The sequence below is a fragment of the Podarcis tiliguerta genome, assembly GCF_965153285.1.
Source record: "Podarcis tiliguerta genome assembly, chromosome: 5".
Lineage (NCBI taxonomy): Eukaryota > Metazoa > Chordata > Lepidosauria > Squamata > Lacertidae > Podarcis > Podarcis tiliguerta.
In genome coordinates, this window is record NC_139538.1 from 691,974 (window position 1) to 705,374 (window position 13,401).

Below are 13,401 nucleotides of genomic sequence, written 5' to 3' on the forward strand. Positions count from 1 at the left end.
TGATCTACCTGGACACATGCAAAGGAAGGAAGCTCCAGACCAGAAGTTCAACTGCCTGGACAAACATCCCCCTGTCTGTGTCCACTCTACGCAAACAAGGAATGCTCCAATGGATTACCTCCCACATTTTAATGCACCTTCCCTCTCCACCTGGCAATACGCAGGGGCCCTTGATATGGGTGTTTCCGTTTGCCCATCTGCTCAGCTCCAAGGAAAGGAACGTTTTGTCTTTGTTTAGGTAGGACAAGGGAGTAAAGTCAGTAAAGGACTGGGACATTTGCAGGGAAACCAAAATGCTTGTTTACAAAGCTATTGTACTACCAACCTTACTATATGCTTGTGAAACATGGACGACTTCTAAACGCCATCTCCAACTCCTCGAAAGATTCCATCAACAGATTCACCCAAAAATTTTACACATCACTTGGGAAGACAGGCAAACTAATACCAGTGTAGTGGAAGAAGCAAAGATCCCCAGTGTTGAAGCAAAGATTCTTCAACATCAACTTCGCTGGACTGGTCATGTTGTGCGGAGGCCTGATGATCGTCTTCCAAAGCAACCACTCTATTCTGAACTTAAAAATGGAAAGCGTAATGCTGTTGGTCAACAAAAGAGGTTTAAAGACTGTCTCAAGGCAAATCTAAAAAAATGTAGCATAAACACCAACAACTGGGAAACACTGGCCTGCGAGTGCTCCAGTTGGAGAACAGCCTTTACCAAAGGTGTCCTGGGCTTTGAAAACACTCAAACTTGGGACGCAAGGGAGAAACGTGCTAAGAGGAAGGCACGCTTGGCAAACCCTCACCATGATCAACTCCCGCCTATGTCCCCACTGTGGAAGGACGTGTGGGTCCAGAATTGGCCTCCACAGTCACTTATGGACTCACTTTTAAAACTGTGTTCATGGAAGACAATCTGACTCGGCTACGAGGGATTGCCAAAGAAGAAGAAGGACAAAGCACAATGGAGGCTCCACTGTTCAGTTAGGGCAGGTGCTGCTACACTAAAAGATCATTTTCCTCCAAATGATTAACCATGGAACCGGAGACCTGATCTGACGCCCAGGGAGAAGCCCAGTTGCTGCTGCCTGATTTTAAGCAGAAAAACCTGAGGTTCCGAATGCCAGAGGAAATGTACTGATGTGCTAAATGCTTCGGTGGTTCTTTGTTTCAATTCACTGGCCCTTCCTGTGTGAGGAGCTCATGTTGGCCGGGGACCCGGGTTCTAATCCTTGCAGCTGCCTCAGGGCTGTTAGCAGAAGCTGCTAGTTGGCTAAGGGTGCTGGGAATTGTGGCTCGGGTATGTGTGTTAAACTACAGTTCCCTGGATTGCCAGGGTGGTGGGGAATGGGGAATATGCTTTAGACGTGTGGGGTGTGTGCAGCCCGAATCCAGAAGGTGTGGGGCATGGCAGACTTTCCTGAGTCACCAAGAGGGTTGGGCGAAGCTGGCACAGTAAGGCTGCATTAAATAACAGTTTGCAGACCAAGTCCTCATGTGGAAGCAGGGAGGGGCATTTTTGGTTTCTCTCCGTTTCTCCGTTTCCCACATTTCTGCATCAGTGAATAGCACATCAGTATGCAATTTTGCCCAACGCACATTTCTGTATGTTGCTTTGACTGAGCACACATTACCCAAGCCTGAGCCATTTAAGGCTTTAAACACGAACGGGAGCACCTTGGATTGGGTGCCGAAATGAACTGGCAACTGTTTTGAAGGGGGTGGGTGGGTTATACAACATCTAAATTAACTTCAAGTGGAATAAAGCTCTTGTCCCTCTAGTGCAAGAAATCTTCCTTCTGCAGCTAGGAAAGTGATGGGGAAATGCACGGAAAAGTGTGTGACGCACAAACAATTACAGTGGTACCTCGGGTTACAGACACTTCAGGTTACATACACTTCAGGTTACAGACTCCGCTAACCCAGAAATAGTGCTTCAGGTTAAGAATTTTGCTTCAGGATAAGAACAGAAATCGGGCTCTGGCGGCGCGCAGCAGCAGGAGGCCCCATTAGCTAAAGTAGTGCTTCAGGTTAAGAACAGTTTCAGGTTAAATACGGACCTCCAGAATGAATTAAGTACTTAAACCAAGATACCACTGTAACAGGAAGACGTCCAGTCACCCCACAAGAGAATTGGGGTGAATGCAGGGGGGGGGGGCTCGTGCCCCACAGCTTCTACTCTGCTCCTCTTGATGTTCCAGCGAAGCCTTTGCCTCTCTCCCCTCCAACCAGGTGTCCAAGAGGTGGAGTCTCGCCATCTGGTGCCCGGAGACACCCTGGTTTTGGGAGGGGGCAGGAGCCTGCTGCCCTGCGACGCCGTCCTGATCCGTGGCCAGTGCGTTGTGAACGAAGCCATGCTGACAGGTGAGGAGGAGGAGGGTGGTGTTACCTTGTGCGGCTGAGGGATGCTCCCTGGGGGCAAGGCTGCCCTGCCTGGGTGAAGGTGCCCAGGGAAGGTGGCAGCCCCAGAGCCAAGCGCCAGGAGCCAGACTCAGCAGCGCAGGAAGAGGCAGAAGCTGCCACAGAATCGGGGCCGGATTGAGGCTGGATGCGGCCCTCAGCTCTGAAGCTAATTGGGCCCTTTACATGTCCAGCTGTCCTTTGTCAACAACAAATTGTCGCTGTTTCTTTCATTTTGAATATATGCTATATGGTAATTGATGGACCTCATAGGTATCTCAGGCCGTTTGCACATCACAAAATATGTATTTTATCAAAACAATTGTTGAACTGAAATACAATTAGGAAGAAGTCTATTAATGGTGAAATAATTATTAAGTTTTAACTTAAAATGATTTTTTATTCATAACTAACTTAACATTGGCATTTGGCAATAACAAAAGTTCCTTCAGAAACGCAAAGACTCATAAACTAGTCTCTAGAAACGTGCTCTAACATGAAATAATAATAGGTGTAAATATATGATTCAAACTACTCATAATTAAAAATAGCAGAATGTAGGCACCCTATATATAGAAAGGAGCAAACCAGGGATATTTGAGGGAGCAGGCTAGCAGGCGGGGCCCATGACTTACATCCTAGGAGCCTACACAACACAAAACACGGTTGCTGGATGTAGGTTTTATTTTATTTGGTTTTTATTTTATATTTTGGAAATGTGCATCCAGTTTTTTCCTTTACATTTTTTGGGGGGGGCCCAAGAGAGTGGGGCCCTAAGCTAGAGCTTGTTGAGCTTATACGTAAATCCAGCACTGCACAGAATCCTAGAACTGGGAAGGGATTCCCAGAGGTCCTCTAGTCCCCACCCCCCCATTGCCTCTTTAATGCAAGTCTGCTCTCCCCCAGGTGAGAGCATCCCAGTCACAAAGACCTGCTTGCCTGGGGACGACCAGGACAGCGGCCAGCCTTGGCGAGAGAGCTGTGCCGAGGATTTCCGGAGACACCTTCTTTTCTGTGGGACGGAGGTCATCCAGGCCAAGGGTCCAGTGAGAGCCGTCGTTCTGCGTACCGGTGGGTTACGGCATTGGCCGGGAGCAGGGCGGCGGGGGGAGGGGGCTTCTGCTCGATTTGGTGAGCGTCATCCTGTCACCTCCTGGATTGTAGATCCGTAGAACTGAGAGGGACCCCCAAAGGCCATGGAGCCCAACACCCGGCAATGCAGGAATCGCAGCTCAGAAATCCCATCTCCTTCCCTCTCTCCTCCGTCCCCAGTGGAGAGAGGCCTCTGGGTTGACCCAGTCCAGGCACCAGATCTGAACTGGGAGGGCACGGGGGCCCTTCTCCCAGATGAGCCAGGGCTGCTCTGGCATGGGTTCAGGGCTTTCCAGAATTCCTTAACGTAACATGACCAACCCCCCCCCCCCATGGACATGCTCTCTTCATGTGCCCCTCCCCTTCGCCAGAGCACATGGTGGAGTCCTGGGTTTCGGTCTGCAAAGAGGGAAGGGGGTGGGATTCTGCCCTCCAGCAAGCTTCCTAGCCCAATCCATACCGGAGGAGTCAAAAGGAAGACAACTTTGCTATGTTTGTAATTATGTAAATCTTTTCATCTTGTAAGCCGCCTTGAGCATTGTTTTAACTGTGGAAAGGCGGCATACAAATAAAAAATGATGATGATGAACTTGCCAAGGTTTATTTATGTCATTCATCTACAAAAATATTTATATGCCGCTAGTTCACAGAGGGGACGGAACGCAGGCGGCGCTGTGGTCTAAGCCACTGAGCCTCTGGGGCTTGCCGATCAGAAGGTTGGCAGTTCGAATCCCCGTGACAGGGTGAGCTCCCGTTGCTCGGTCCCTGCTCCTGCCCACCTCGGTCCCTGCCCCTGCCCACGTCAGAGTGCAAATAGATAAATAGGTACCGCTCTGGCGGGAAGGTAAACGGCGTTTCTGTGCGCTGCTCTGGTTCGCCAGAAGCGGCTTAGTCATGCTGGCCACATGACCCGGAAGCTGTACGCCGGCTCCCTCGGCCAATAAAGCGAGATGAGCGCCGCAACCCCAGAGTCGTTCACCACTGGACTTAACTGTCAGGGGTCCTTTACCTTCTACCTTAGTTCACAGGGGAGAAAAAGAAAGCGGTTCACAGTATTTCTTGCATAAAGGCATATAGAAAAAACTGTATTTAAAAATAATAATAATTAACCATCAATTAACCATTCAGAGAAACCCAGCATCCACTATCTCCTTATTCTGCTTCTCATCTTCTGACCTGAACCCTCACTTCTGGAACTGCACCCCCAAACTCTCAAGCTCTCCCTAACCCCACCCTCAGCCCAGACCCACTTTTAGGGACTTGTAACTCAGAGCTGTTGGGCGTTGAGGCTCCCCTTTTGCTGTTTGCATTTTGGGTGCTCTAGTTGAACTGTGGAACTCCATCCCACAGGAGGCAGCAACGGCCACTCATCTCAATGGCTTTAGAAAAGGATTGTGCACATTCATGGAGGAGGAGAAGACCAGCCAGGATGGTTGTTGGTCCGCCCTCAGATATTATTACATTGCATCACATTATTATATGAGGCAGCCATGCTTCTGAATCCTGTGGCAATGTCCAGGGTGGCAGGAGAGGATATATTGTTAATTAATATCCTTCCTAACTTGCACTAGCAAAATCCTTTACTTAGCAGAGTTCCATTCCCCTTTTACATGCACAGCAGATAGCTGGTTGCAGGCTTGTGTAAGCTTCTCACTATTATACAATTCAGACTGTCTCAGATTGAATTGTACAGTGGTACCTCTGGTTACGTACTTAATTTGTTCCGGAGGTCCATTCTTAACCTGAAACTGTTCTTAACCTGAAACACCACTTTAGCTAATGGGGCCTCCTGCTGCTGCTGCGCCACCGCCGCGCCATTTCTGTTCTCATCCTGAAGCAAAGTTCTCAACCCAAGGTACTATTTCTGGGCTTGCGGAGTCTGTAACCTGAAGCGTATGTAACCTGAAGCATATGTAACCTGAGGTACCACTGTACGTTCCTGGTATGTTCCCTTGAATCCCTCTTAAAATAATAAGGATGTGGCAATCTTATTCAAAATCAATAAAGGAAGTTTACTTACATCAGTTCACAGTTGGATTCCTGAAGGAAGACTTAGTTATGAATATGTACATGTGAATCTACCCCATATGGGGGAATAATCCCAGTGCTTCTGCTAGCTGAGAGCTAGCAGAGCAGTCCTAGCTAGAAGCTGGTCAAATGAAGAAAGAGGTGAAAAAGAGAGAGAGTGCTGCTTGACTCGTCCTTTTGTTACCTGGACAGGTAAGGTCACACTCACCTTCTATCACATGCAAAAGGAAGGATGCTCCAGCCCAGGAGGAACAGGAAGTTTCAGCTGGCTGGACCAACATCCCCTTGCATGTTCACTCTAGGAAAACAAGGAATGTTGTACTTGCCTGCCTCTCATGGATCACATCCCACAAATCCCAGTTGCTGGAAAACCAAGGCGGGGGTGTTGTCCTTGTGCTCAGATCCGGCCTTCAGGATCCCCCCTGGGGCATCTGCTCGGCCACTGTGAGAGCAGGGGGCTGGACGGGGTGGGCCACTGGCCTCATCCAGCCCAGGCTCTTCTCAGCTTCTCCTGCTCTGCCTTCCAGGTTTCAACACAGCGAAAGGCGACCTGGTGAGGTCCATTCTGTACCCAAAGCCCCTGAATTTCCGCCTCTACAGGGACGGCATCCGCTTCCTCCTCTGCCTCATTGGGATCGCGGCCGTCGGGATGGTCTATGCCGTCTGCGTCTTTGTCCTCAACGGGGTGAGCGGTTGGCGCCCAAAGAGTGGATCTCCCATGGGATCCTCCAGGGGGAGGGGAGAACCCTGCTCAGAAACCCCTCCCTTCAGAAACCGGGGAGACACTCTTTGCACAGATGTGACACAGACACACACACACAGAATTTTTATTTATTTTCCATTTAATATTATACATTCACATCATTATTATCTACTTTTCCTCCCTGGCTCTTTAGAGCCTATCAACCTCCTTCCCTCCGGCCTCAGGGCTTTCAAAATTAACCCTTATATCACTGTATTTTATACGTTTTCCAGTTCTAATTACACTCATTACAAAATGGCTCAAAATTTAAATAAAGGTAGAGAGATAGAAAATTTCTCATTGCAAGTCTTCAGACACCCCTGCTGGTGATGTTAATTGGTTACATAATAATAATAATAATAATAATAATAATAATAATAATAATTTATTTATACCCCGCCCATCTGGCTGGGCTTCCCCAGCCACTCTGGGCAGCTTCCAAAAAAATATTAAAATACTGTAATACATCAAACATTAAAAGCTTCCCTAAACAGGGCTGCCTTCAGATGTCTTCTATAAGTCTGGTCGTTGTTTTTCTTTGACATCTGATGGCAAGGTGTTCCACAGGGCGGGTGCTACCACCGAGAAGGCCCTCTGCCTGCTTCCCTGCAACCTCGCTTCTCGCAGGGAGGGAACCGCCAGAAGGCTCTCGGTGCTGGACCTCAGCGTCCGGGCAGAACGATGGAGGTGGAGACGCTCCTTCAGGTATACTGGAATATCTTTCAGAAATATCTTTCAGATATTTACTGCAATCCTTTTGGAATACTTGATCATGCTGGTTTGGGATTTTTCCCGTCAGCTTCACCAGTTCTGCAAAGTCCATCATCTTCATCTAGATGTGACGGCTGAGCATTTTGCATCGTGGCCATTTTGACATTTTGGTTTTAGTACTTTTCCGCCAGCACCATGTTGCTGGTTTCTCTGAGACGCCTGAAAGTTCATCAGAATCTCATATTAAAATGAAGGCAGGAGACTTTGTCTTCCCCACTGTCCTGGAGTAAATGTGTCCAGTTCTGGGCACCACAGTTCAAGAAGGACACTGACAAACTGGAACGTGTCCAGAGGAGGGCAACCAAAATGGTCAAAGGCCTGGAAACGATGCCTTATGAGGAACGGCTAAGGGAGCTGGGCATGTTTAGCCTGGAGAAGAGGAGGTTAAGGGGGGATATGATAGCCATGTTCAAATATATAAAAGGATGTCACATAGAGGAGGGAGAAAGGTTGTTTTCTGTTGCTCCAGAGAAGCGGACACGGAGCAATGGATCCAAACTACAAGAAAGAAGATTCCACCTAAACATTAGGAAGAACTTCCTGACAGTAAGAGCTGTTCGACAGTGGAATTTGCTGCCAAGGAGTGTGGTGGAGTCTCCTTCTTTGGAGGTCTTTAAGCAGAGGCTTGACAACCATATGTCAGGAGTGCTCTGATGGTGTTTCCTGCTTGGCAGGGGGTTGGACTCGATGGCCCTTGTGGTCTCTTCCAACTCTAGGATTCTATGATTCTATGATTCTATGATTCTATGACTTTTATTTTTCCAAACACATTCCAACTTTTGCCCATGTGGCCATTTCCCTTTTTCCTCTGTTCCTTGTATTTGTTGACAGGAAAACACGTGGCCCTTGATCCCCTAAACAGTGTCGCCGCCATATGTGGGGGACTTGTAAAAGGGTAAAAGAGTATTGGGAACTGATCCATAATGAAGTGAAAAAAATGTTTAAAAGTACTTTCCCCAATAAAGCCAGAGTCCTTTCTGTTGGGGATAATTCAGACTGAAATTCCTAGATGTCAAAAAAAAGGTTATTTATGTGTGCTACCACTGCAGCCTGTGTTTTCTTGGCCCCCAAAATGGAAATTGAGCCAGGTCCCAACCAAAGATGTGTGGCAACTTAAACTGAAAGAATATGCACAACTCGCAGACTTAACATATAGAATAAGGGAACCAGAAGAACATATGTTTAGAGAAGATTGGAAAATGTTTATTGAATATATGGGAAATAAGTGTGTATAGCTGAAAATGTTGGCAGCATTAAGATAAATTCAACAGTCCAAATTTTTTTTGACGGATGCAATAATGGAATACTGAATGGTCTAGTTTCTGTGAAATATGCTGGGATTTATGATATGTAAAATGAACCACGGAAAGAGAAGAAGGGAAGTCATTGATATCTTAAGGATGTAAAATGAGTATTTTAAATTGTAAAACAGAAATATATATATATAGCATGTCACTGCCAGTGTCTACTGGGGGCCCCTGAATTTTGAACCCTCTACTTGGGGGCTGCCTTCTTGGTTGGTATCATTAGGAATGTTTTTTTGTTGGTTAGTTTTTGTTACTACTACTATTATTATTATTATTATTATTATTATTATTATTATTATTATTCTTGCTGTGGAAGCAGAGCATAGCCATAGAGGCTGGTAGGAGCCATGGGTTTCACGTGGCCTTTCCAACCTGCCCTGCTGCTCTGGGTGCTAATTCTGCTCCCTTCCCTGAGCCAGGAGGAGGCTGGCGAGGTGGTGAAGAAGGCGCTGGACGTGATCACCATTGCGGTCCCTCCCGCCCTGCCGGCTGCGCTGACCACGGGGATCATTTACACCCAGAGGCGGCTGAAGAGAAAAGGGATCTTCTGTATCAGCCCCCAGAGGATCAATGTGTGCGGCCAGCTGAACCTCATCTGCTTCGACAAGGTGCGCGGGGAGGGGAGCCCGGCAGCCCGGCTGGGGAGTCAGCAGGGAGAGGAAGCCCCCTTGGCCTGGAGGATTTCGGGGGTCTTCAAGGCTCTTGGCTTGGCTGATGGGAAGCCGCAGAATGTTCACAAGCAGTCCAGGTGTGGCCACCCCAGCCTAGTGCAACACCCTCCTTCCGTCCAGCGTCCAGTCAGATGCTTTTGGGATGCAAATCTGAATTCCGACTGGTCTTCAGAGCTGCAGTGCTCCTGGAGGAGAATATTTCTTCCCAGTTTGGGACTAGTAGTATAGTCATATCTCATGTTACGTCTGCTTCATGTTACGTTCTTTCAGGTTACGTCCTGTGGCGACCCGGAAGTACCAGAAAGGGTTACTTTTGGGTTTCACTGCTCGCATATGCGCAGAAGCACAAAATGGCACCATGCGCATGCGCAGAAGTGGCGAATCACGACCTCGTGTGCGCAGATGCGCCGCTGTGGGTTGCGCTCTTTTCATTTTGCGAACGGGCCTCTGGAATGGGTCCCGTTCGCAACCAGAGGTACCACTGTAGTAGCAGTATTTCAATTCTATCCCCCTTTATATTTTTTCAGAAAATCTCAAAGTGGTTTACAGCATATTAAAACATCCATAAAACATTCTGAAGAAAGTCAAATATAGAACATACAGTCAAAGCAACACAATTCAGAGAAAATTATATATTAAAGATTTCAAAATAAAACATTACAAGGGAGGTCAACTTGTTTAACACAAAGTTAACCAAAATAAACTTAAACGTTTCAAAAAACTCACATTGCTAAGTGAAGTCAAATACAAAATGCACGTTTCAAACAGTGTAATTGACTATGAAGCTAAGCCCCCCTTGCTCTCAGCCTCCGCCCTGCGTCCGAAGGAGCACAGCACCCAAGGGAGAAGGGGCCCCTGAGCACCAAGTGGGAAGCCCCCTAGGAGCCCGGGGGTGGGGTGACGCTACCTCCATGCTGAGCTCTGTGGATGAGGCCCCTGACCCCCCAAGGAAGGTCCCCAGGCCAGCTGCCCTTTCCCCTTGGCTCCTCTCCCTCCTCCTCCAGCTTCAGGTCTTGCAATGCCTTCTTTTGTCCTTGCCCGCCATCCTGGCACCTCTGACCAATTCCCCTGCCCCTCCCCAGACTGGCACCTTAACCGAAGACGGACTGGATCTCTGGGGGTTGGTCCTGACCCAAGGAAAGAGGTACCTACCTGTCTTGTATTTCCACCAAAGAAAATCCTGTCTCTTGCAAAACAGAACACTCTAAACAAGAATAAGCAACAAGTCGGCTAATAATATATTGACAGTGTTTTTTATAACGCTGCAGTGGACCCTCTAGTTACGTACCACTCTGGATACTTAACTTTCGGGTTATGAAGGAGGCAAATCCGGAAGTGCATAATTCCGGGTTTTGCTGCATGCGCATGCGCAGAAGTGCAGAAGTGCATGCGTGCGCAGAAGCGCTCAATCATGCCGCACACGTGCGCAGAAGCGGTGCCTCTGCCTACGGACTTTTCGGGTTGTGGACGGACCCCTGGAACGAAGTTAATTCGTATCCAGAGGGTCCATTGTTTCAAAATTCATAAACAGAAGATGTATAACATGTGCCTGGAGTCACAAACTAATAAGGATCAAATCAATGTTCCATGAACAGAAATGGCAGGAAATCACTGCCAAAGATCACTGCAATGGAGGCAGAAGGCCTTTCCACAATCAGTATTCCACAAACACGAGATGCTGGGTGCTCCGAACATCGCGATAGGGCGCTCTGAGCACAGCAGCAGACAGGACAGTTCTTCCAGGATAATGAACTGTTTCAATGATAATTCTCCATCCGCTAGCAATAATATAAAATGAAATCCATTATGTTCAAATACAATACAGTCCTACCTTGGGTTACAGATGCTTCAGCTTGTGTTTTTTCGGGTTGCGGACCGCTGGAACCCGGAAGTACCGGAATGGGCTACTTCCAGGTTTCGACAGTCGTGCATGGGCAGAAGCGCTGAATTGCAACCCGCGTGTGTGCAGACATGCCGCTGCAGATTGCGAGTGTGCATCCCGCACGGATCCCGTTTGCAACCCCAGCGTCCGCTGTACTGAGATTGAAATGTCAATATTATTAGCCGACGTGTTGCTTGTTGTCGTCTCATATTTCCACGCAGCTCTTCAGCCCAAAGTTTCCAGGGTGGTTTAGAATGACTAATAATACGTTGCGCTGTGCTACAGTTCCTGCATTGCAGGGGGGTGGACTGGATGATCCCTGGGGGCCCCTCCCAGCTGGACGGTTCTGTGATTCTGGACTGGGAGACTTTTTGCAACACCCCTTTGGGCCGGTCCCTTTGGGCGCCCTGCTTGCCTCACGCCGCCTGCTCTCCTCTCTCCCCGCAGCTTCCAGGCTGCCCACTGCCTCTCCTCCGGCCCCCCGCTGCCCTGGGGCCTGGCGTGCGGAGCCATGGCCAGCTGCCACTCCTTGCTGCTCCTCGACGGGAAGATCCAGGGAGATCCGCTGGACCTGAAGATGTTCGAGGCGACCGGCTGGGTGAAGCTCTCTCTTTGCTGTGCAGAAGCTCAGGGCTTGGGGGGGGGGGAGTGTGCCAGCTCGGGGGGGGGGAGTGGGGGGGGGAGTGCCGCTTGGCAGGCCAGGCTGGTGGGAAAGCCCTTTGCCCCCGGTGGCTCCTTCAGGAGAGCATCTCTCTCCCTGCTCTCCCGTCCAAGGGCACAGGGATCTCTTTTGGTAGAGACTGCTTTTCAAATAGCTCAGTCGGAAGAGCACGAGACTCTTATTATTATTTTTATATAATTTTTATTAATTTTCAGCATATCATTTTCAACAGTAATTAAACATATTTTAACATCTTATACAACTTTTTTGACTTCCATCAATCTCATCTGAAAATTTTCCAATCTGATCACTAAATATGCATTTCCCACTTCCTCAATTACATTTAACTCATAACTGATATCTCTATCTTTTTCTACTTGGTAACACTTCGTATATTTCTCCTTACACAGCTTCTTGTAGTCCTACTAGCATAATTTGTTGATTACAGTTGCTCTTCAAATAGTTTGTATATTTCTTCCAATCTTCTGTAAATCTCTGTTCCCGCAGGTTTCGAATCCTTCCTGTCATTTTATCTAATTCTGCGCAGTCCATCAATTTTGTCTGCCATTCTTCTTTCGTCGGAATTTTTTCTTGCTTCCATTTCTGGGCTAACAATACGATTATGAGACTCTTAATCTCAGGGTTGTGGGGTTTGAGTCTCACGTTGGACAAAAGATTCCCTTTTTAATATATAAACAATTTTTATTAATTTTTCATTAACAACAATCCAATGCAGGCCATATTAATACAATACCAAATCATGCTACAATCAAAAGAGCCAATTATTCAGTTCCGAATTAAATATTTTTGGATGATGACCCGTGTTCCGGTTATCAGGAGCGGATGTTATTCCTTGGTCCTGCTCCAATTCTGGGCAAAAGAGTCCTGCATTGCAGAGGGTCAGACTGGATGACCCTCGGGGTCCCTTCCAACTCTACAGTTCTAGGATTCTTGCCCCCTGTACCTTTTTTGGCACCTGCTAAAAAGTTTTTGTTCAGGCCAGGCCACCAGACAAAGGGAATGTGAATGTATGTTTTGACCTGTTTTTTATTGTCAATTGCAGATTTTATCTTTTGAATGTTGTTTTTATTTTTCATTGTTTCATTCTCTTTGTAAACTGATTTGATGTGTTTTGATCTTTTTACAACTGAGCGGCGTACAAATTTGGTGAAATACATAGGAATAGATAAATGTGAGGGATGAAGGCGCCCCCTCCCCCCCCGAAGTTCCCAGACTGATCTTTTAAATCATTCTTTTAAATCTGCTAGTTACGGTAACTTGTCTTTTAAATGAGTGCAAGCTACTTTAATCCTAACTGGGATCTGCTGTTGTATTTAACTTGAATAAACAGGAAATTGAGGATTCTAGCAGAGAAGATGGAGAATGGGCAGGTGCCGTGATAGTCAGGCCAGGAGCCAAGGCCCAACAGGTGAGCCCAGGTGTCTGTCACTCACCTTGGACAGGTAGAGTGGGGGGGGGCAGGCAGATCAGGCAACTTGCTGACCCAGAAGTCTGGCTCCCTCTGGGATTAATGAATCTCTTCCTGCCCAAGGAGAGACAACGACTAGCCCAAGGTCGCTCAGGGAGTTTCATAGCTGAGCAGGGATTCGAACCCAAGCCCAGCACTTTCACCCCTGCCCTTGCTCTCCAGGTTCTAGATTTAAATGCCCCCCCCAGTCACTGTCAGGGGGGGCTTCAGAGTGTGTGATTATAATCCGTGTGGATGGGGGGTTGAATAGCTCCCTCCTCCCGCAGTGCCATGGCCCTGATCCAAGTCATGCCCCCAGCAGTTGCTCCAGGGCATAGCTGTCAACTTTCCCCTTTTCTTGCGAGGAATCCTATTCGGA

At 47.8% G+C, this 13,401-nt stretch overlaps 1 protein-coding gene across 2 annotated transcripts in view; it reads left to right on the plus strand.

Annotated features, from left to right (window-relative positions):
- LOC310678260 (putative cation-transporting ATPase 13A4) overlaps positions 1 to 13,401 on the plus strand; it is a 52,175-nt gene that overhangs the window by 20,735 nt on the left and 18,039 nt on the right. For both annotated transcript variants that reach the window (XM_083441947.1, XM_083441948.1), the window contains exons 9-15: positions 2,233 to 2,364; positions 3,307 to 3,471; positions 6,048 to 6,205; positions 8,760 to 8,948; positions 10,094 to 10,155; positions 11,341 to 11,491; positions 12,906 to 12,983. In XM_083441947.1, the coding sequence (XP_083298073.1) occupies positions 2,233 to 2,364; positions 3,307 to 3,471; positions 6,048 to 6,205; positions 8,760 to 8,948; positions 10,094 to 10,155; positions 11,341 to 11,491; positions 12,906 to 12,983 (935 nt within the window). The remainder of the gene's footprint in view (positions 1 to 2,232; positions 2,365 to 3,306; positions 3,472 to 6,047; positions 6,206 to 8,759; positions 8,949 to 10,093; positions 10,156 to 11,340; positions 11,492 to 12,905; positions 12,984 to 13,401) is intronic.